Below are 22,234 nucleotides of genomic sequence, written 5' to 3'. Positions count from 1 at the left end.
GTCAATCTGTTAATCTTCCTGAAATATCGTTAATGAAGTTATGTGAGTCAGTGGAATATATATACGTGTGTGTGTGTGTGTGTGTGTGTGTGTGTTCAGTCTATTATCATGTTAACTATACAAAATAAGGTTAAAAGGTGTTAATATAAGTAACAATGACCTAGATGAGGGTGTGAGGCCTTGACCTATCTTTCACACTACCTGTCGTGACCTTTTCTTATCTCCATTTGACTGTCTTGTAGGTGACATGATGGAGACAGTTATCGTAAGTGTTTTTGACCTCAAGTACTTCATTTACGACCTAAGTTTGTAACGCTGAGGCATATCTCTCTCTCTCTCTCTCTCTCTCTCTCTCTCTCTCTCTCTCTCTCTCTCTCTCTCTCACGTACAGTGCAACATAATTAGTTTTATTGCCTGAAACTATCACGTCTTTTTGATGTTGAAGGTTAACAGAAAACTAGACAGGACGAGATATAATACGGTAATAAAAACAAGATATCTTTAGTTATCTACCGTAAGGCATCAGTAGTAGAACAATCACAGCGTGTGGATTACTGTAGATCCACGTGTGTTGTTGTATTTGTTTCTACACAAAGTCTCTGAATATGAAGGTTAATAGAGGGAGAAGGAGGGAAGGAAAGGGTAAAAGAATAATTAAGAGGAAGTGAAACATTACAAGAGGTTATATATGAAGGGAGATGTTTCCTCACTGCCAGAACGAAAACTCTGGGATTTAATTGGACGTATTTTTTTTTAAATACTGCTGCAGAAACTTGTACCCAATGAATGGTGGTCAATAACCTTGGTAGATGCAGCATCTAAAACGTTAAACAATAACAGGTTCTGGGAGGTTGACCTACACAGGTGACTCTCAATCCCAGTGGCTCCTGCCCCTCAGGTGTTCGAGGAAAACAAGAAAGTGTTCCTCTTGATGATAAATCGGAGACACAGCATTACTATCAACCTCATAAGGGCAGTGAGGGACATCACCTGAAAACAGCGTGTCTGTATGTCTGTAATAACAATAATCCTGTTGTTTATGTATTTTATAGAATGCAATCTAGCATGCGGACATTAGCTGGATCCGTGACGATCTCGTAATATTATTGGGTAATATTCATAAATGTTGACTTTCATAACAGGATACAAGAGTGTTGCGTATCTGCGCGTGTGCACTGACTCTCCACACTGAGATAATATATTCACGCAGACTTAAACAACCATAACATCATCAGAATATTTGTTTCAGTTTTAAAAAAAGCTTCGTAGAATATTTCATCCAGGGAGCTGCTGATAATGTTCATTAACTTGTTCCAATGCGCTACAACACAGACTCAACACACCTGGTAAACATACTCTTAGCTTATAGTCATCACTGTGTAAGGGTTCCTCTGGTAAAGGTATGTTTATTATCATCTACTCTTAAGAGAGAAGACAGTGAAGGAGCCTAGTAGTATGTCATTAACTTTAAGCAGTACCTAAAATATCAACAGTGGTAAAACGGGTAGACAATACTATTATGAAATTACGTTATCTCTCCTCTCTCTCTCTCCGTCAGTGTTTGTATGTAGGTACATACATATCAGTTTATCAATAAGTGTGTACTTATATAGAGGATATGATCGTGTGTGTCTGTGTTTGTTGCCGTGTAAAAGTGTTTGTGTGTTTTTTATCCATACGTTTTGTTCTTGTGTGTGAATTAGTTGTTGTGTTGGTGTATACTATATACAGGTATATTAGGACGTTTATGTTTGTGCTCGAGTTTGTGGATGTATGTTAGAGTTCGGAAGTAAGTTTCTTGATAATTCAGAAAGGATTAGTCAGGTAAAAGTAAATTACCATCATATATTATAAATTCTTCTATGATACTGACACAACAAATTAGAAATAATTGTTTATTGTTCTCGTGGTGACGTGTAGAACAAGTTATACATTTGTACCGAAGGTCATCATCAGCATCAGTCGTCAACCTTTATCCCATTACAAGTAATTAAGTATCCTGTAGTTCTTTGAATTTGTTGTGACATATTGCTAGGGAGTTCTCCAGGCTGAAGCTTACATTAAATTTACTATAAGTCCAGATATCAACTATACCATATTAAAGAAAAATTATGCTTTCTAATCTGTGCTTTCTTGAAATTGATGCGTGTTATTAGTGGTGGTAGACGTGTTCGTCGTAGTTGAAGACCTTGACAATGGTCTCCCCGAAGTTGGGGATCTCGTGGAAGAGGCGCTCGTCAGGGACGCGACGGTCCAGTGGGTAGCCGTGGGGCTTCTTGTCCAGGTACACTCCGTGGTGACCGTAGTGGTGGAACTTGGTCGTCAAGTTGATTTCATCATTGACAGAGTCAGCCACACCGTCGGTCAAAGCCACCACCAACTTGAACTCTACACCAGCCGCGTTGCCCTTAGGTATGAGCAGCCTGTTGGGCAGCCCAGTAGCGCTCACGAATTCATCAAGGTTCAATTCACTGCTTCCGGCAATCGCTGCTTCAGTCTGTTCATGCAAGCTCTTCAGGCTGGGCACGTCAGGCACCGTCACTGAGGACTCGGAGGACTTGCGGGTAACAGTGTTCTCGCCAGGTATCACTGAGGGAAAACAAATAATATAGGCAGCTGAAGTGACAGCGTGATAGAACTTATGTGCTTAATTTACGAATAAACTTGTGACAATATTAGTGACACTAATCATTATTTGAGTTAGAAATATTATTATTTAAACAATCACATATACTGATTTTACTATGCCTAGCCAGATACTTACGTTCTTTCTGGAACTTGTCTAGTTCAATGGCGTGCCAACGACCCTCGTTGAATGGCATGAGGACACCATTAACGTCGCGATGTGGCCAGGCGAAGATACGGATTGTGGACAACTTTTTCTCATCATTATTGTTCATTATGTTCACTTTGAAGGAGAAATCCCTATGCCTCAGACGTGGGATAATGGCGCTAATTTCCATGTTATCCTCCCATTTCATCTCCTCCTTGTCATCCATAGCATTCATGAGGCTGTATTCATAATCTTCAACATAAGTCTCCAGGTGACCTTCAATGTCAATCTTGTTAACAGCTACACCAGGGAACAAAAGCTCTTCCCGGCTATAAGGTTTAAGATGGTCTTTATGTTTCCTGAAGAGGTCGTCGATGTACTTGTGCAGCTTGTAGAAGGCGGGGTCACGGAGGGCGGTCTCATAGTGCTCCAGGACACTGGGAGTATCGTAGTACTTGGCATGGGGGTCACCCTGGTGGCCAAGCATCATGTGACCCATGTTGTGTAGGGAGCCGTAGTATTCATTATAGGGGTTGTACACACACGACTCAATGATATCACCCAGGATGTCAATACCGTGTTCGTTATTGATGTCCACCTTGTTACCCTCCTTATCGATGACGTAGCCGTGAGCGATGGCATCACGGATGCGGTTCTCCATCACGATCATGTCGCGCACCTCAGCAACGTTGTCCACGTCCTCGATATGGATGTCATCATGACGGAATGGGAATGGGTTGCCATTTTTGTATGAAGTGTGGGGGTCGAAGCCTTCGTGGAGATTCCTTTCCCAATGAAGCTTTTCTATTTTCTGAAGGTGGTTGGAAATGCGCTCGGCTTCAAAGCGGTTGACCAGCTGGTGATGAACCCAGAAGTAGTTCTCGCCTCTGCGTTCAATCTGATAACCAAAAGTCTCATTCCACCAGAAGGGATATTCAATATGCCAATTGATGTAGTGGGTACTGAGGCCGATATCCTCACCAAAGTAAGCTATTTTATGTTCAGGGTTATTCTGCGTGCCTGTAAAGTTCATGTTAAATTTACCTGGTTGGCCAATCATCTTGGCCCTGTAAGCTTGTTGGATTACTTCGCTGCTTGTGAAAAAGTGTGGCATGATCTCATAGAGAGGAGGCAACACAACGTGCTTAGTGAGTGGGGAGTGTTTGATAGCTGTGTACAGAGCGTAAACATACGTCTCCTCGTTCATCATTTTACGGAAGTAAACAGCATTGCCAATAGCTGTTGGCCAGTCTTGGCACTGTAATAGAACCTTTACAAGCAGCAGTGCTTCCTCGCGCTGGGTGGCGTTAAACACTGAGAACCAGTGATGCCTCTCCTCCAGATGTTGGGTCTTGACCTCCTGCATGAGTTTGTTGACGGCTACACCACCATCAGGCATGTTAACAGTGTGGGCCAGTGGGTCAAAGGAATCTTCCATGGCCTTCAGTTTGGCCTCATGCAGAGGCTCGTACAGCTTGTGGAGGAGGAAGTTGATGTCGTGCTGCTTCTGTGCTGTTGGTACACCTGAGGCACGAGTGAGAATGTCAACATAAGATTAAAAAGTGAAGGAAATGACTAATTGGGTTTCCTTACGGAATTTTTTTTTTACATAAATGAAAATTAAAGGATCCTTGTTCAGTTACCTATATTGATATACTTCACATTATTTCGTTGATAGCTTGAGACTTATATACATAGCTTTAATTAATAACAATGGCGTATCATTTTCTTCTCTAATCTCAATTATTACAAAGTCTGGGAGAGTCGGTGACTGTACTGGACACTGTATAGAGTGTCAGTGACTACACTGGACAGTCTGGGAATGGTATTGACAGTACTATACACAGTCAGTAAACAGTCAGGGGATATACTCACCATCAGGTTCATCACTCTGGAAGCCGCTAAGGTCTTGGCCACCGAAGTAAGGCCAGGCAGCGGCGGCAGCCACCAGTGAACACAACAGTACGATCTTCATGATGCTGATGATGTCCCAACACTGCTCGCGCCGCCTTATATACCTGCTGAGCCTCCACCACCCTCCCTCGTGCCCTGCCCCTCTCCACCCAACAACTCCCTCCCTCTGAACCCCAAAGTCCCCCAACACCCTCCTTTTGCCCTCCCGCTGCTCTCTCCAGAACCTTCCGCGGGTTGTCAGCCCGTGATAATAGTTGCTGGGTCGCTCACCGGCTTCTACTTATTCCTCTCTCTCTCTCTCTCTCTCTCTCTCTCTCTCTCTCAATTGTATACAAATGATGTTTACACGTACATAGATTTCCTTTGTTTATGCCTAATGCAGTGTATCTGTATGTGTGTATATATGTTAACGGGTTCATTCATCACGAGAGTAAGTGTGTTACACAATTGGTGAAAATTTCCGTGTATCAATAATGCTAGTGTCACTAATATGCCAAGAGGTTAAGCAGCCTACAGGTTTTTCAGTTTAGTTTAGTTTAGTTTAGTTTAGTATAATTTAGCTTAACTTAGCTTAGCTTAGCTTAGCTTACTTTAATAACCAAGAGGTATAAGTAAGTGAACTCACAGCCAGTATCTGACTGCGGATGAAGAACACAGTGATAAATCTTAGTTGCTATAGTATGACTTGGATTCAGTATCTAATGGCGTCATTATCATGTCATTAATAGTGACCTGTAACCAAGATAATCAACATTTTATAAGTTCTTCTCCGTTGTGATGTTATTGTTCCCATTTACAAACCCATCTCAGATGTGTAAATGGGTCAATCTGTTAATCTTCCTGAAATATCGTTAATGAAGTTATGTGAGTCAGTGGAATATATATACGTGTGTGTGTGTGTGTGTGCTCAGTCTATTATCATGTTAACTATACAAAATAAGGTTAAAAGGTGTTAATATAAGTAACAATGACCTAGATGAGGGTGTGAGGCCTTGACCTATCTTTCACACTACCTGTCGTGACCTTTTCTTATCTCCATTTGACTGTCTTGTAGGTGACATGATGGAGACAGTTATCGTAAGTGTTTTTGACCTCAAGTACTTCATTTACGACCTAAGTTTGTAACGCTGAGGCATATATCTCTCTCTCTCTCTCTCTCTCTCTCTCTCTCTCTCTCTCTCTCTCTCTCTCTCTCTCTCTCTCTCTCTCTCTCTCTCTCTCTCTCACGTACAATGCAACATAATTAGTTTTATTGCCTGAAACTATCACGTCTTTTTGATGTTGAAGGTTAAAAGAAAACTAGACAGGACGAGATATAATACGTTAATAAAAACAAGATATCTTTAGTTATCTACCGTAAGGCATCAGTAGTAGAACAATCACAGCGTGTGGATTACTGTAGATCCACGTGTGTTGTTGTATTTGTTTCTACACAAAGTCTCTGAATATGAAGGTTAATAGAGGGAGAAGGAGGGAAGGAAAGGGTAAAAGAATAATTAAGAGGAAGTGAAACATTACAAGAGGTTATATATGAAGGGAGATGTTTCCTCACTGTCAGAAGGAAAACTCTGGGATTTAATTGGAATTATATTTTTTTTAAATACTGCTGCAGAAACTTTTACCCAATGAATGGTGGTCAATAACCTTGGTAAATGCAGCATCTAAAACGTTAAACAATAACAGGTTCTGGGAGGTTGACCTACACAGGTGACTCTCAATCCCAGTGCCTCCTGCCCCTCAGGTGTTCGAGGAAAACAAGAAAGTGTTCCTTTTGATGATAAATCGGAGACACAGCATTACTATCAACCTCATAAGGGCAGTGAGGGACATCACCTGAAAACAGCGTGTCTGTATGTCTGTAATAACAATAATCCTGTTGTTTATGTATTTTATAGAATGCAATCTAGCATGCGGACATTAGCTGGATCCATGACGATCTCGTAATATTATTGGGTAATATTCATAAATGTTGACTTTCATAACAGGATACAAGAGTGTTGCATATCTGCGCGTGTGCACTGACTCTCCACACTGAGATAATATATTCACGCAGACTTAAACAACCATAACATCATCAGAATATTTGTTTGCTTTAAAAAAAGCTTCGTAGAATATTTCATCCAGGGAGCTACTGATAATGTTCATTAACTTGTTCCAATGCGCTACAACACAGACTCAACACACCTGGTAAACATACTCTTAGCTTATAGTCATCACTGTGTAAGGGTTCCTCTGGTAAAGGTATGTTTATTATCATCTACTCTTAAGAGAGAAGAGAGTGAAGGAGCCTAGTAGTATGTCATTAACTTAAGAAGTACCTAAAATATCAACAGTGGTAAAACGGGTAGACAATACTATTATGAAATTACGTTATCTCTCCTCTCTCTCTCTCTCTCTCCCCATCAGTGTTTGTATGTAGGTACAAACATATCTGTTTATCAATAAGTGTGTACTTATATATAGATATAGACGATATGATCGTGTGTGTCTGTGTTTGTTGCCGTGTAAAAGTGTTTGTGTGTGTTTTATCCATACGTTGTGTTCTTGTGTGTGAATTAGTGGTTGTGTTAGTGTATACTATATACAGGTATATTAGGACAGGTATGTTTGTGCTCGAGTTTGTGGATGTATGTTAGAGTTCGGAAGTAAGTTTCTTGATAATTCAGAAAGGATTAGCCAGGTAAAAGTGTATTACCATCATATATAATAAATTCTTCTATGATACTGACACAACAAATTAGAAATAATTGTTTATTGTTCTCGTGGTGACGTGTAGAACAAGTTATACATTTGTACCGAAGGTCATCATCAGCATCAGTCGTCAACCTTTATCCCATTACAAGTAATTAAGTATCCTGTAGTTCTTTGAATTTGTTGTGACATATTGCTAGGGAGTTCTCCAGGCTGAAGCTTACATTAAATTTACTATAAGTCAAGATATCAACTATACCATATTAAAGAAAAATTATGCTTTCTAATCTGTGCTTTCTTGAAATTGATGCGTGTTATTAGTGGTGGTAGACGTGTTCGTCGTGGTTGAAGACCTTGACGATGGTCTCCCCGAAGTTGGGGATCTCGTGGAAGAGGCGCTCGTCAGGGACGCGACGGTCCAGTGGGTAGCCGTGGGGCTTCTTGTCCAGGTACACTCCGTGGTGACCGTAGTGGTGGAACTTGGTCGTCAAGTTGATTTCATCATTGACAGAGTCAGCCACACCTTCGGTCACAGCCACCACCAACTTGAACTCTACACCAGCCGCGTTGCCCTTGGGTATGAGCAGCCTGTTGGGCAGCCCAGTAGCGCTCACGAATTCATCAAGATTCAATTCACTGCTTCCGGCAATCGCTGCTTCAGTCTGTTCATGCAAGCTCTTCAGGCTAGGCACGTCAGGCACCGTCACTGAGGACTCGGAGGACTTGCGGGTAACAGTGTTCTCGCCAGGTATCACTGAGGGAAAACAAATAATATAGGCAGCTGAAGTGACAGCGTGATAGAACTTATGTGCTTAATTTACGAATAAACTTGTGACAATATTAGTGACACTAATCATTATTTGAGTTAGAAATATTATTATTTAAACAATCACATATACTGATTTTACTATGCCTAGTCAGATACTTACGTTCTTTCTGGAACTTGTCTAGTTCAATGGCGTGCCAACGACCCTCGTTGAATGGCATGAGGACACCATTAACGTCGCGATGTGGCCAGGCGAAGATACGGATTGTGGACAACTTTTTCTCATCATTATTGTTCATTATGTTCACTTTGAAGGAGAAATCCCTATGCCTCAGACGTGGGATAATGGCGCTAATTTCCATGTTATCCTCCCATTTCATCTCCTCCTTGTCATCCATAGCATTCATGAGGCTGTATTCATAATCTTCAACATAAGTCTCCAGGTGACCTTCAATGTCAATCTTGTTAACAGCTACACCAGGGAACAAAAGCTCTTCCCGGCTATAAGGTTTAAGATGGTCTTTATGTTTCCTGAAGAGGTCGTCGATGTACTTGTGCAGCTTGTAGAAGGCGGGGTCACGGAGGGCGGTCTCATAGTGCTCCAGGACACTGGGAGTATCGTAGTACTTGGCATGGGGGTCACCCTGGTGGCCAAGCATCATGTGACCCATGTTGTGTAGGGAGCCGTAGTATTCATTATAGGGGTTGTACACACACGACTCAATGATATCACCCAGGATGTCAATACCGTGTTCGTTATTGATGTCCACCTTGTTACCCTCCTTATCGATGACGTAGCCGTGAGCGATGGCATCACGGATGCGGTTCTCCATCACGATCATGTCGCGCACCTCAGCAACCTTGTCCACGTCCTCGATATGGATGTCATCATGACGGAATGGGAATGGGTTGCCATTTTTGTATGAAGTGTGGGGGTCGAAGCCTTCGTGGAGATTCCTTTCCCAATGAAGCTTTTCTATTTTCTGAAGGTGGTTGGAAATGCGCTCGGCTTCAAAGCGGTTGACCAGCTGGTGATGAACCCAGAAGTAGTTCTCGCCTCTGCGTTCAATCTGATAACCAAAAGTCTCATTCCACCAGAAGGGATATTCAATATGCCAATTGATGTAGTGGGTACTGAGGCCGATATCCTCACCAAAGTAAGCTATTTTATGTTCAGGGTTATTCTGAGTGCCGGTAAAGTTCATGTTAAATCTACCTGGTTTCTCAATCAACTTTGCCCTGTAAGCTTGTTGGATTACTTCGCTGCTTGTGAAAAAGTGTGGCATGATCTCGTAGAGAGGAGGCAACACAACGTGCTTAGTGAGTGGGGAGTGTTTGATAGCTGTGTACAGAGCGTAAACATACGTCTCCTCGTTCATCATTTTACGGAAGTAAACAGCATTGCCAATAGCTGTTGGCCAGTCTTGGCACTGTAATAGAACCTTTACAAGCAGCAGTGCTTCCTCGCGCTGGGTGGCGTTGAACACTGAGAACCAGTGGTGCCTCTCCTCCAGATGTTGGGTCTTGACCTCCTGCATGAGTTTGTTGACGGCTACACCACCATCAGGCATGTTGGCAGTGTGGGCCAGTGGGTCAAAGGAATCTTCCAGGGCCTTCAGGTTGGCCTCATGCAGAGGCTCGTACAGCTTGTGGAGGAGAAAGTTGATGTCGTGCTGCTTCTGTGCTGTTGGTACACCTGAGACACATGTGAGAATGTCAACATTAGATTAAATATTAAAGCAAGGGAATAACTCTGGTACAATTTAGTAACTCTTTAATGAATTGTAAATTAATAAAATATCTTTGTTTGATGTAACACTTAAAATGATATACTGTATATAATTTAAATTAATATATTTTCTACAATAATTCATACTTCATTTTCTTCATTTAATTTAATTTAATTGCGAGTAAGTTTTAGTCAAACAGCCAGTATCAACATTATTGAGCAGAAACTCTGCTGGACGCAATTTCTTATACCGTCTGGGAGTTTCTGTAATTGTACTTAACTCAAGTTTTGAAATGTCATTAATTGTACTGAACATTTTGGAATGTCGGTGACTATACTTTACAGTTACACAGTCAGTGGATATACTCACCATCAGGTTCATCTCTCTGGAAGTCGCCGAAGTAAGGCCAGGCAGCGGCGGCAGCCACCAGTGAACACAACAGCACGATCTTCATGATGCTGATGATGTCCCAACACTGCTAGCGCCGCCTTATATACCTGCTGAGCCTCCACCACCCTCCCTCCTCCCCCTCCCTCTCCACCCAACGATTCCCTGCCACGGCTTGTCCGATCAAGGCCCGTATGATAACAGTTGCTGACTACGATTTTTGTCTCTCCCTCTTTTTGGTATCAGTATGTGGTTCTTATGAATATATGTAGGATTGAATGTGGATGTGTGTCTGTGTCTGCAGTGTAAATGAATATATTTATGTATAAGGGTGATGCCTGTGTGTGTGTGTTTATAATGTGTCTGGCTGTGTTTGTTATGCTATTATATGCTTGTGTGCTTTTGCAAATTGGTGTGTATGTAATTGTGCTATGTTTAGTTATATATTGGAATGCATTTTTCTTATGTATTTGCATATTTGTGTGTGATAGGGCTGTGCACGAATTTAAGTATATTTAAGCGAGTATGATTGTGCATGTATGCCTTTATAATAGTAATAATGACTATTAACGGAATATAGAGAGAAGATTTAATCTAAACACTAAAAATTCAAAAAAAGCAGAAATTGTGTAAATTACATAGGGTCGCATTGGAGAGTAGGCTATTTAACAAAACCTTTTCTGATCAAAAAAGAAAATGAGTAAATATGCGGTTAACGTACTAGCTAACAAAGGTCCGATAGTTTACTCAGTGCTTGGAAAGGGGCTGGTATTATCCTTGATGTAGCTGTGATGTCAAACAGTAGCATATGGACGAGGAACCGTTTTGAGATGCCAGGGATTTCAGGAGCACTACAACATTCGTTGAGGGATCTATTGTTTTGTGTGATAGTGGACAAGGGTGTGGCTGAGGGTAACGTGGTATTGGAAGGGCGTTGGGCGTTTCACAAGATGTTGCTGAACCTTATATGTACTGTGGTGTGAAGGTAATCATCCTCGTCTGAAACTGTTGTACACCGACTCATGTCATGTAGTGTTATTGACCTCTGTTCTACGTGACGCTGTCGATCTCATTTTCACAAGGCAGTGAGTTTCACGTGGTCGGTCGCTGTCTATCTCAGTGGGTTAGCAAGAGTTCATTCCTACAATCAGTCCAGACCTCATAATTAGGTATGAGGAGACCGGTGTCTATCACTGAGCTCTGTTCCACATTACGTATTTCCACTTTTTTTTATTCAAATTATCACTTTTGTTATCAGTCACAGAATGATCAATAATCCTTGTACTGGTTTCTTCGTGGTGGTTTGCTGATACCTGTACATCAAGGTGGAGAGGAGTGATGGGGGAGGGGCCTACAATAAAACCTAGACCCGCTCACTTACAGGAGTACCATAGAGACGTCCTTCATTTACAGTAACCTGAAGACGTGTATGCATGCATGTCTGTATGTGTGCGTGCTCTTATGCATACGTGCCTATGTGTGAGGGAGAAAGTGTAGAATAGTGTGGCTGTGTGTGTAGGTTTGTGTAAGTAAATGTGACTGGGATGTGAAGAGTTTTGGGATTAGAACAACAATGTGTGGTTATATAAGACTGGAGAAAAGTGTAAGGAAGACAAAGTGTCAGAGGCGCTCGACATTGATATATTAAGAGCTGAGTAAACGTTTGAACACAAGAATTTTATGTAATTCTTACAATAATATTATAAAATTGAATATTTTTTTTCCATGGGAAGTCAGTAATTAAACTTCATGATGTGGGAAGTTGTGATCATGACGGCTGACAGAGGTGATCGAGGGGTTTACAGCCTGTGTTGAGTGGCAACGCTGGCAGTCACAGGCTGAGGATCACCTGCAGTAGATGACTCCTCTTGGCCAGTTTTGGAATCTGTGTTTGTACTCATCTTTTACCAAGTGAATTAACATACCAAAAAAACTAAAGCATATAACTTCAGGTCAGCTAGGTTGTTGTAAAATGAAATGAAACCTGTTTTGGAGTAACAGGATAAATGTCCAGATTACTAGTTGGTGTTTGTTGAGGTTCTGCTTATATAAACACCTTCCTGAACGAAGTAGTACAAATAATATGGAAAGTGGAATATTTAAAACTAAATAAAATGGGGAAATATCAACAAAAAATCCATATTTAATTTTTATTCCATCAATTTACACAGGCAATAAACAAAGTGAACATCCAAGATTTGCATGTAGTCACAACACTTCGTCTAATGTCAGTGGCCATTATAGGTGAATTGTCAGGTTAATTCATGTTACCACCTTCATGTTCACGGTCCACAGTATGTCTTCACTAATGGCAATAAATTTAAATCCATAGTTGATTAAAATATTTTCAATTATGAAGCTCCACCTTAAGGGCAGCAGTGTGGGGGAAGATCAACACGATTAACCTTTACATTCGCTCACAAACAAAAGAAATATTCAGTGGAAAATAAGTATTTCAACATAATTAAGTTTCCATTCTATATCATTTAAGAATTTTCAGTAATCAGATTCACCTTTTATCATGTAATATTTAATATAAGACATACTGACTCTACAGTCCCTTGTATCAGTTCTGGCTAACACAAAATGTGAGAAAATCTTCTTACTTGTGCTGTCAGAGACGCGGGTAATTCAGTGTACTGGTTTTGTCACACCTAAATTATAATGAATGGACGTATTTAAACAACAAAGAATTAATAAAAGAACATTTTATTCACAGACTGAAGCATTTTGAAATACAGAAGAATAAAATATATAATCGATAAAGAAAAATACATTTCAAATGAATTAAAGTTGATTAGTTACTCCAATTGGCAAATGTCTCAGAGGTCATCTAAATAAGATTTTTTTTTCCGTGTTCATAAGGTTATGAAGTATTATTAGTGGTGGTAGACGTGTTCGTCGTGGTTGGAGACCTTGACGATGGTCTCCCCGAAGTTGGGGATCTCGTGGAAGAGGCGCTCGTCAGGGACGCGACGGTCCAGTGGGTAGCCGTGGGGCTTCTTGTCCAGGTACACTCCGTGGTGACCGTAGTGGTGGAACTTGGTCGTCAAGTTGATTTCATCATTGACAGAGTCAGCCACACCGTCGGTCACAGCCACCACCAACTTGAACTCTACACCAGCCTCGTTGCCCTTGGGTATGAGCAGCCTGTTGGGCAGCCCAGTAGCGCTCACGAATTCATCAAGGTTCAATTCACTGCTTCCGGCAATCGCTGCTTCAGTCTGTTCATGCAAGCTCTTCAGGCTGGGCACGTCAGGCACCGTCACTGAGGACTCGGAGGACTTGCGGGTAATAGTGTTCTCGCCAGGTATCACTGAGGGAAAACAAATAATATAGGCAGCTGAAGTGACAGCATGATAGAACTTATGTGCTTAATTTACGAATAGTCTTGTGACAATATTAGTGACAAGTCATTTTTGAGTTAAAAATAATATTATTTAAACATAATCACATGAACTGAATTTCTCTAATCATACAGAGATAATGTAGAAACGAGAAAAATTTTGCGGTATAGTAAATCAAGAAACTAACTGAAATTTACACTCTATACTTACGTTCCTTCTGGAACTTGTCTAGCTCAATGGCGTGCCAACGACCCTCGTTGAATGGCATGAGGACACCATTAACGTCGCGATGTGGCCAGGCGAAGATACGGATTGTGGACAACTTCTTCTCATCATTATTGTTTACTATCCCCAACTTGAAGGAGAAATCCCTGTGATTTAGTCGTGGGATAATGGCGCTAATTTCCATGTTATCCTCCCATATCATCTCCTCCTTGTCATCCATAGCATTCATGAGGCTGTATTCATAATCTTCAAAGTAAGTCTCCAAGGGACCATCAATGTCAATCATGTTAACAGCTACACCAGGGAACAAAAGATCTTCCTGGGTATAAGGTTTAAGGTGGTCTTTATGTTTCCTGAAGAGGTCGTCGATGTACTTGTGCAGCTTGTAGAAGGCGGGGTCACGGAGGGCGGTCTCATAGTGCTCCAGGACACTGGGAGTATCGTAGTACTTGGCATGGGGGTCACCCTGGTGGCCAAGCATCATGTGACCCATGTTGTGTAGGGAGCCGTAGTATTCATTATAGGGGTTGTACACACACGACTCAATGATATCACCCAGGATGTCAATACCATGTTCGTTATTGATGTCCACCTTGTTACCCTCCTTGTCGATGACGTAGCCATGAGCGATGGCATCACGGATGCGGTTCTCCATCACGATCATGTCGCGCACCTCAGCAACCTTGTCCACGTCCTCGATATGGATGTCATCATGACGGAATGGGAATGGGTTGCCATTTTTGTATGAAGTGTGGGGGTCGAAGCCTTCATGGAGATTCCTTTCCCAATGAAGCTTTTCTATTTTCTGAAGGTGGTTGGAAATGCGCTCGGCTTCAAAGCGGTTGACCAGCTGGTGATGAACCCAGAAGTAGTTCTCGCCTCTGCGTTCAATCTGATAACCAAAAGTTTCATTCCACCAGAAGGGATATTCAATATGCCAATTGATGTAGTGGGTACTGAGGCCGATATCCTCACCAAAGTAAGCTATTTTATGTTCAGGGTTATTCTGAGTGCCGGTAAAGTTCATGTTAAATCTACCTGGTTTCTCAATCAACTTTGCCCTGTAAGCTTGTTGGATTACTTCGCTGCTTGTGAAAAAGTGTGGCATGATCTCATAGAGAGGAGGCAACACAACGTGCTTAGTGAGTGGGGAGTGTTTGATAGCTGTGTACAGAGCGTAAACATACGTCTCCTCGTTCATCATTTTACGGAAGTAAACAGCATTGCCAATAGCTGTTGGCCAGTCTTGGCACTGTAATAGAACCTTTACAAGCAGCAGTGCTTCCTCGCGCTGGGTGGCGTTGAACACTGAGAACCAGTGATGCCTCTCCTCCAGATGTTGAGTCTTGACCTCCTGCATGAGTTTGTTGACGGCTACACCACCATCAGGCATGTTGGCAGTGTGGGCCAGTGGGTCAAAGGAATCTTCCAGGGCCTTCAGGTTGGCCTCATGCAGAGGCTCGTACAGCTTGTGGAGGAGGAAGTTGATGTCGTGCTGCTTCTGTGCTGTTGGTACACCTGAGACACATGTGAGAATGTCAACATTAGATTAAATATTAAAGCAAGGGAATAACTCTGGTACAATTTAGTAACTCTTTAATGAATTGTAAATTAATAAAATATCTTTGTTTGATGTAAAACTTAAAATGATATACTGTATATAATTTAAATTAATATATTTTCTACAATAATTCATACTTCATTTTCTTCATTTAATTTAATTTAATTGCGAGTAAGTTTTAGTCAAACAGCCAGTATCAACATTATTGAGCAGAAACTCTGCTGGACGCAATTTCTTATACCGTCTGGGAGTTTCTGTAATTGTACTTAACTCAAGTTTTGAAATGTCATTAATTGTACTGAACATTTTGGAATGTCGGTGACTATACTTTACAGTTACACAGTCAGTGGATATACTCACCATCAGGTTCATCTCTCTGGAAGTCGCCGAAGTAAGGCCAGGCAGCGGCGGCAGCCACCAGTGAACACAACAGCACGATCTTCATGATGCTGATGATGTCCCAACACTGCTAGCGCCGCCTTATATACCTGCTGAGCCTCCACCACCCTCCCTCCTCCCCCTCCCTCTCCACCCAACGATTCCCTGCCACGGCTTGTCCGATCAAGGCCCGTATGATAACAGTTGCTGACTACGATTTTTGTCTCTCCCTCTTTTTGGTATCAGTATGTGGTTCTTATGAATATATGTAGGATTGAATGTGGATGTGTGTCTGTGTCTGCAGTGTAAATGAATATATTTATGTATAAGGGTGATGCCTGTGTGTGTGTGTTTATAATGTGTCTGGCTGTGTTTGTTATGCTATTATATGCTTGTGTGCTTTTGCAAATTGGTGTGTATGTAATTGTGCTATGTTTAGTTATATATTGGAATGCATTTTTCTTATGTATTTGCATATTTGTGTGTGATAGGGCTGTGCACGAATTTAAGTATATTTAAGCGAGTATGATTGTGCATGTATGCCTTTATAATAGTAATAATGACTATTAACGGAATATAGAGAGAAGATTTAATCTAAACACTAAAAATTCAAAAAAGCAGAAATTGTGTAAATTACATAGGGTCGCATTGGAGAGTAGGCTATTTAACAAAACCTTTTCTGATCAAAAAAGAAAATGAGTAAATATGCGGTTAACGAACTAGCTAACGAAGGTCCGATAGTTTACTCAGTGCTTGGAAAGGGGCTGGTATTATCCTTGATGTAGCTGTGATGTCAAACAGTAGCATATGGACGAGGAACCGTTTTGAGATGCCAGGGATTTCAGGAGCACTACAACATTCGTTGAGGGATCTATTGTTTTGTGTGATAGTGGACAAGGGTGTGGCTGAGGGTAACGTGGTATTGGAAGGGCGTTGGGCGTTTCACAAGATGTTGCTGAACCTTATATGTACTGTGGTGTGAAGGTAATCATCCTCGTCTGAAACTGTTGTACACCGACTCATGTCATGTAGTGTTATTGACCTCTGTTCTACGTGACGCTGTCGATCTCATTTTCACAAGGCAGTGAGTTTCACGTGGTCGGTCGCTGTCTATCTCAGTGGGTTAGCAAGAGTTCATTCCTACAATCAGTCCAGACCTCATAATTAGGTATGAGGAGACCGGTGTCTATCACTGAGCTCTGTTCCACATTACGTATTTCCACTTTTTTTTATTCAAATTATCACTTTTGTTATCAGTCACAGAATGATCAATAATCCTTGTACTGGTTTCTTCGTGGTGGTTTGCTGATACCTGTACATCAAGGTGGAGAGGAGTGATGGGGGAGGGGCCTACAATAAAACCTAGACCCGCTCACTTACAGGAGTACCATAGAGACGTCCTTCATTTACAGTAACCTGAAGACGTGTATGCATGCATGTCTGTATGTGTGCGTGCTCTTATGCATACGTGCCTATGTGTGAGGGAGAAAGTGTAGAATAGTGTGGCTGTGTGTGTAGGTTTGTGTAAGTAAATGTGACTGGGATGTGAAGAGTTTTGGGATTAGAACAACAATGTGTGGTTATATAAGACTGGAGAAAAGTGTAAGGAAGACAAAGTGTCAGAGGCGCTCGACATTGATATATTAAGAGCTGAGTAAACGTTTGAACACAAGAATTTTATGTAATTCTTACAATAATATTATAAAATTGAATATTTTTTTTCCATGGGAAGTCAGTAATTAAACTTCATGATGTGGGAAGTTGTGATCATGACGGCTGACAGAGGTGATCGAGGGGTTTACAGCCTGTGTTGAGTGGCAACGCTGGCAGTCACAGGCTGAGGATCACCTGCAGTAGATGACTCCTCTTGGCCAGTTTTGGAATCTGTGTTTGTACTCATCTTTTACCAAGTGAATTAACATACCAATAAAAACTAAAGCATATAACTTCAGGTCAGCTAGGTTGTTGTAAAATGAAATGAAACCTGTTTTGGAGTAACAGGATAAATGTCCAGATTACTAGTTGGTGTTTGTTGAGGTTCTGCTTATATAAACACCTTCCTGAACGAAGTAGTACAAATAATATGGAAAGTGGAATATTTAAAACTAAATAAAATGGGGAAATATCAACAAAAAATCCATATTTAATTTTTATTCCATCAATTTACACAGGCAATAAACAAAGTGAACATCCAAGATTTGCATGTAGTCACAACACTTCGTCTAATGTCAGTGGCCATTATAGGTGAATTGTCAGGTTAATTCATGTTACCACCTTCATGTTCACGGTCCACAGTATGTCTTCACTAATGGCAATAAATTTAAATCCATAGTTGATTAAAATATTTTCAATTATGAAGCTCCACCTTAAGGGCAGCAGTGTGGGGGAAGATCAACACGATTAACCTTTACATTCGCTCACAAACAAAAGAAATATTCAGTGGAAAATAAGTATTTCAACATAATTAAGTTTCCATTCTATATCATTTAAGAATTTTCAGTAATCAGATTCACCTTTTATCATGTAATATTTAATATAAGACATACTGACTCTACAGTCCCTTGTATCAGTTCTGGCTAACACAAAATGTGAGAAAATCTTCTTACTTGTGCTGTCAGAGACGCGGGTAATTCAGTGTACTGGTTTTGTCACACCTAAATTATAATGAATGGACGTATTTAAACAACAAAGAATTAATAAAAGAACATTTTATTCACAGACTGAAGCATTTTGAAATACAGAAGAATAAAATATATAATCGATAAAGAAAAATACATTTCAAATGAATTAAAGTTGATTAGTTACTCCAATTGGCAAATGTCTCAGAGGTCATCTAAATAAGATTTTTTTTTCCGTGTTCATAAGGTTATGAAGTATTATTAGTGGTGGTAGACGTGTTCGTCGTGGTTGGAGACCTTGACGATGGTCTCCCCGAAGTTGGGGATCTCGTGGAAGAGGCGCTCGTCAGGGACGCGACGGTCCAGTGGGTAGCCGTGGGGCTTCTTGTCCAGGTACACTCCGTGGTGACCGTAGTGGTGGAACTTGGTCGTCAAGTTGATTTCATCATTGACAGAGTCAGCCACACCGTCGGTCACAGCCACCACCAACTTGAACTCTACACCAGCCTCGTTGCCCTTGGGTATGAGCAGCCTGTTGGGCAGCCCAGTAGCGCTCACGAATTCATCAAGGTTCAATTCACTGCTTCCGGCAATCGCTGCTTCAGTCTGTTCATGCAAGCTCTTCAGGCTGGGCACGTCAGGCACCGTCACTGAGGACTCGGAGGACTTGCGGGTAATAGTGTTCTCGCCAGGTATCACTGAGGGAAAACAAATAATATAGGCAGCTGAAGTGACAGCATGATAGAACTTATGTGCTTAATTTACGAATAGTCTTGTGACAATATTAGTGACAAGTCATTTTTGAGTTAAAAATAATATTATTTAAACATAATCACATGAACTGAATTTCTCTAATCATACAGAGATAATGTAGAAACGAGAAAAATTTTGCGGTATAGTAAATCAAGAAACTAACTGAAATTTACACTCTATACTTACGTTCCTTCTGGAACTTGTCTAGCTCAATGGCGTGCCAACGACCCTCGTTGAATGGCATGAGGACACCATTAACGTCGCGATGTGGCCAGGCGAAGATACGGATTGTGGACAACTTCTTCTCATCATTATTGTTTACTATCCCCAACTTGAAGGAGAAATCCCTGTGATTTAGTCGTGGGATAATGGCGCTAATTTCCATGTTATCCTCCCATATCATCTCCTCCTTGTCATCCATAGCATTCATGAGGCTGTATTCATAATCTTCAAAGTAAGTCTCCAAGGGACCATCAATGTCAATCATGTTAACAGCTACACCAGGGAACAAAAGATCTTCCTGGGTATAAGGTTTAAGGTGGTCTTTATGTTTCCTGAAGAGGTCGTCGATGTACTTGTGCAGCTTGTAGAAGGCGGGGTCACGGAGGGCGGTCTCATAGTGCTCCAGGACACTGGGAGTATCGTAGTACTTGGCATGGGGGTCACCCTGGTGGCCAAGCATCATGTGACCCATGTTGTGTAGGGAGCCGTAGTATTCATTATAGGGGTTGTACACACACGACTCAATGATATCACCCAGGATGTCAATACCGTGTTCGTTATTGATGTCCACCTTGTTACCCTCCTTGTCGATGACGTAGCCGTGAGCGATGGCATCACGGATGCGGTTCTCCATCACGATCATGTCGCGCACCTCAGCAACGTTGTCCACGTCCTCGATATGGATGTCATCATGACGGAATGGGAATGGGTTGCCATTTTTGTATGAAGTGTGGGGGTCGAAGCCTTCGTGGAGATTCCTTTCCCAATGAAGCTTTTCTATTTTCTGAAGGTGGTTGGAAATGCGCTCGGCTTCAAAGCGGTTGACCAGCTGGTGATGAACCCAGAAGTAGTTCTCGCCTCTGCGTTCAATCTGATAACCAAAAGTCTCATTCCACCAGAAGGGATATTCAATATGCCAATTGATGTAGTGGGTACTGAGGCCGATATCCTCACCAAAGTAAGCTATTTTATGTTCAGGGTTATTCTGAGTGCCGGTAAAGTTCATGTTAAATCTACCTGGTTTCTCAATCAACTTTGCCCTGTAAGCTTGTTGGATTACTTCGCTGCTTGTGAAAAAGTGTGGCATGATCTCATAGAGAGGAGGCAACACAACGTGCTTAGTGAGTGGGGAGTGTTTGATAGCTGTGTACAGAGCGTAAACATACGTCTCCTCGTTCATCATTTTACGGAAGTAAACAGCATTGCCAATAGCTGTTGGCCAGTCTTGGCACTGTAATAGAACCTTTACAAGCAGCAGTGCTTCCTCGCGCTGGGTGGCGTTGAACACTGAGAACCAGTGATGCCTCTCCTCCAGATGTTGAGTCTTGACCTCCTGCATGAGTTTGTTGACGGCTACACCACCATCAGGCATGTTGGCAGTGTGGGCCAGTGGGTCAAAGGAATCTTCCAGGGCCTTCAGGTTGGCCTCATGCAGAGGCTCGTACAGCTTGTGGAGGAGGAAGTTGATGTCGTGCTGCTTCTGTGCTGTTGGTACACCTGAGACACATGTGAGAATGTCAACATTAGATTAAATATTAAAGCAAGGGAATAACTCTGGTACAATTTAGTAACTCTTTAATGAATTGTAAATTAATAAAATATCTTTGTTTGATGTAAAACTTAAAATGATATACTGTATATAATTTAAATTAATATATTTTCTACAATAATTCATACTTCATTTTCTTCATTTAATTTAATTTAATTGCGAGTAAGTTTTAGTCAAACAGCCAGTATCAACATTATTGAGCAGAAACTCTGCTGGACGCAATTTCTTATACCGTCTGGGAGTTTCTGTAATTGTACTTAACTCAAGTTTTGAAATGTCATTAATTGTACTGAACATTTTGGAATGTCGGTGACTATACTTTACAGTTACACAGTCAGTGGATATACTCACCATCAGGTTCATCTCTCTGGAAGTCGCCGAAGTAAGGCCAGGCAGCGGCGGCAGCCACCAGTGAACACAACAGCACGATCTTCATGATGCTGATGATGTCCCAACACTGCTAGCGCCGCCTTATATACCTGCTGAGCCTCCACCACCCTCCCTCCTCCCCCTCCCTCTCCACCCAACGATTCCCTGCCACGGCTTGTCCGATCAAGGCCCGTATGATAACAGTTGCTGACTACGATTTTTGTCTCTCCCTCTTTTTGGTATCAGTATGTGGTTCTTATGAATATATGTAGGATTGAATGTGGATGTGTGTCTGTGTCTGCAGTGTAAATGAATATATTTATGTATAAGGGTGATGCCTGTGTGTGTGTGTTTATAATGTGTCTGGCTGTGTTTGTTATGCTATTATATGCTTGTGTGCTTTTGCAAATTGGTGTGTATGTAATTGTGCTATGTTTAGTTATATATTGGAATGCATTTTTCTTATGTATTTGCATATTTGTGTGTGATAGGGCTGTGCACGAATTTAAGTATATTTAAGCGAGTATGATTGTGCATGTATGCCTTTATAATAGTAATAATGACTATTAACGGAATATAGAGAGAAGATTTAATCTAAACACTAAAAATTCAAAAAAGCAGAAATTGTGTAAATTACATAGGGTCGCATTGGAGAGTAGGCTATTTAACAAAACCTTTTCTGATCAAAAAAGAAAATGAGTAAATATGCGGTTAACGAACTAGCTAACGAAGGTCCGATAGTTTACTCAGTGCTTGGAAAGGGGCTGGTATTATCCTTGATGTAGCTGTGATGTCAAACAGTAGCATATGGACGAGGAACCGTTTTGAGATGCCAGGGATTTCAGGAGCACTACAACATTCGTTGAGGGATCTATTGTTTTGTGTGATAGTGGACAAGGGTGTGGCTGAGGGTAACGTGGTATTGGAAGGGCGTTGGGCGTTTCACAAGAT

At 41.4% G+C, this 22,234-nt stretch overlaps 2 protein-coding genes across 6 annotated transcripts; both read right to left on the bottom strand.

Moving 5' to 3' along the window:
* Positions 1-1,881: 1,881 nt before the first annotated feature.
* Positions 1,882-15,860, bottom strand: LOC121862866 (pseudohemocyanin-2-like). 5 transcript variants are annotated; one of them, XM_042361213.1, is made up of 4 exons: positions 15,755-15,860; positions 13,819-15,351; positions 13,177-13,577; positions 1,882-2,188 (listed from the first exon to the last, which is right to left on the bottom strand). In XM_042361213.1, the coding sequence occupies exons 1-4, from the start codon at positions 15,837-15,839 to the stop codon at positions 2,153-2,155; spliced, it is 2,055 nt and encodes a 684-aa protein (XP_042217147.1). In that variant the 5' UTR covers positions 15,840-15,860; the 3' UTR covers positions 1,882-2,152. The 5 variants fall into 5 exon arrangements, with proteins under 5 accessions (XP_042217147.1, XP_042217148.1, XP_042217144.1 ...); XM_042361212.1 differs by lacking the exon at positions 1,882-2,188 and adding an exon at positions 7,425-7,731; XM_042361214.1 differs by lacking the exons at positions 13,177-13,577; positions 13,819-15,351; positions 15,755-15,860 and adding exons at positions 2,765-4,297; positions 10,244-10,343 and having other exon boundaries at positions 1,882-2,589.
* Positions 15,861-18,464: 2,604 nt separating this feature from the next.
* Positions 18,465-21,371, bottom strand: LOC121862865 (pseudohemocyanin-2-like). Its single transcript, XM_042361209.1, has 3 exons — positions 21,266-21,371; positions 19,330-20,862; positions 18,465-19,088 (listed from the first exon to the last, which is right to left on the bottom strand). The coding sequence occupies exons 1-3, from the start codon at positions 21,348-21,350 to the stop codon at positions 18,652-18,654; spliced, it is 2,055 nt and encodes a 684-aa protein (XP_042217143.1). The 5' UTR covers positions 21,351-21,371; the 3' UTR covers positions 18,465-18,651.
* Positions 21,372-22,234: the final 863 nt, after the last annotated feature.

Source organism: Homarus americanus, unplaced genomic scaffold, assembly GCF_018991925.1.
Source record: "Homarus americanus isolate GMGI-L3 unplaced genomic scaffold, GMGI_Hamer_2.0 scaffold24922, whole genome shotgun sequence".
Taxonomy (NCBI): Eukaryota; Metazoa; Arthropoda; class Malacostraca; order Decapoda; family Nephropidae; genus Homarus; species Homarus americanus.
The sequence above is the reverse complement of the archived record's forward strand: the minus strand, read 5'-3'. Positions and strand labels throughout refer to the sequence as shown.

What these genes read in the sequence shown, in the direction of transcription:
- LOC121862866 (XM_042361210.1), bottom strand. Translation starts at nt 4,748, where the DNA reads ATGAAGATCGTACTGTTGTGTTCACTGGTGGCTGCCGCCGCTGCCTGG. An exon ending in CCAGAGTGATGAACCTGATG is followed by an intron (nt 4,298 to 4,648) that starts GTGAGTATATCC and finishes CTCGTGCCTCAG; the next exon opens with GTGTACCAACAGCACAGAAG. An exon ending in AGACAAGTTCCAGAAAGAAC is followed by an intron (nt 2,590 to 2,764) that starts GTAAGTATCTGG and finishes GTTTTCCCTCAG; the next exon opens with TGATACCTGGCGAGAACACT.
- LOC121862865 (XM_042361209.1), bottom strand. Translation starts at nt 21,350, where the DNA reads ATGAAGATCGTGCTGTTGTGTTCACTGGTGGCTGCCGCCGCTGCCTGG. An exon ending in CCAGAGAGATGAACCTGATG is followed by an intron (nt 20,863 to 21,265) that starts GTGAGTATATCC and finishes CATGTGTCTCAG; the next exon opens with GTGTACCAACAGCACAGAAG. An exon ending in AGACAAGTTCCAGAAGGAAC is followed by an intron (nt 19,089 to 19,329) that starts GTAAGTATAGAG and finishes GTTTTCCCTCAG; the next exon opens with TGATACCTGGCGAGAACACT.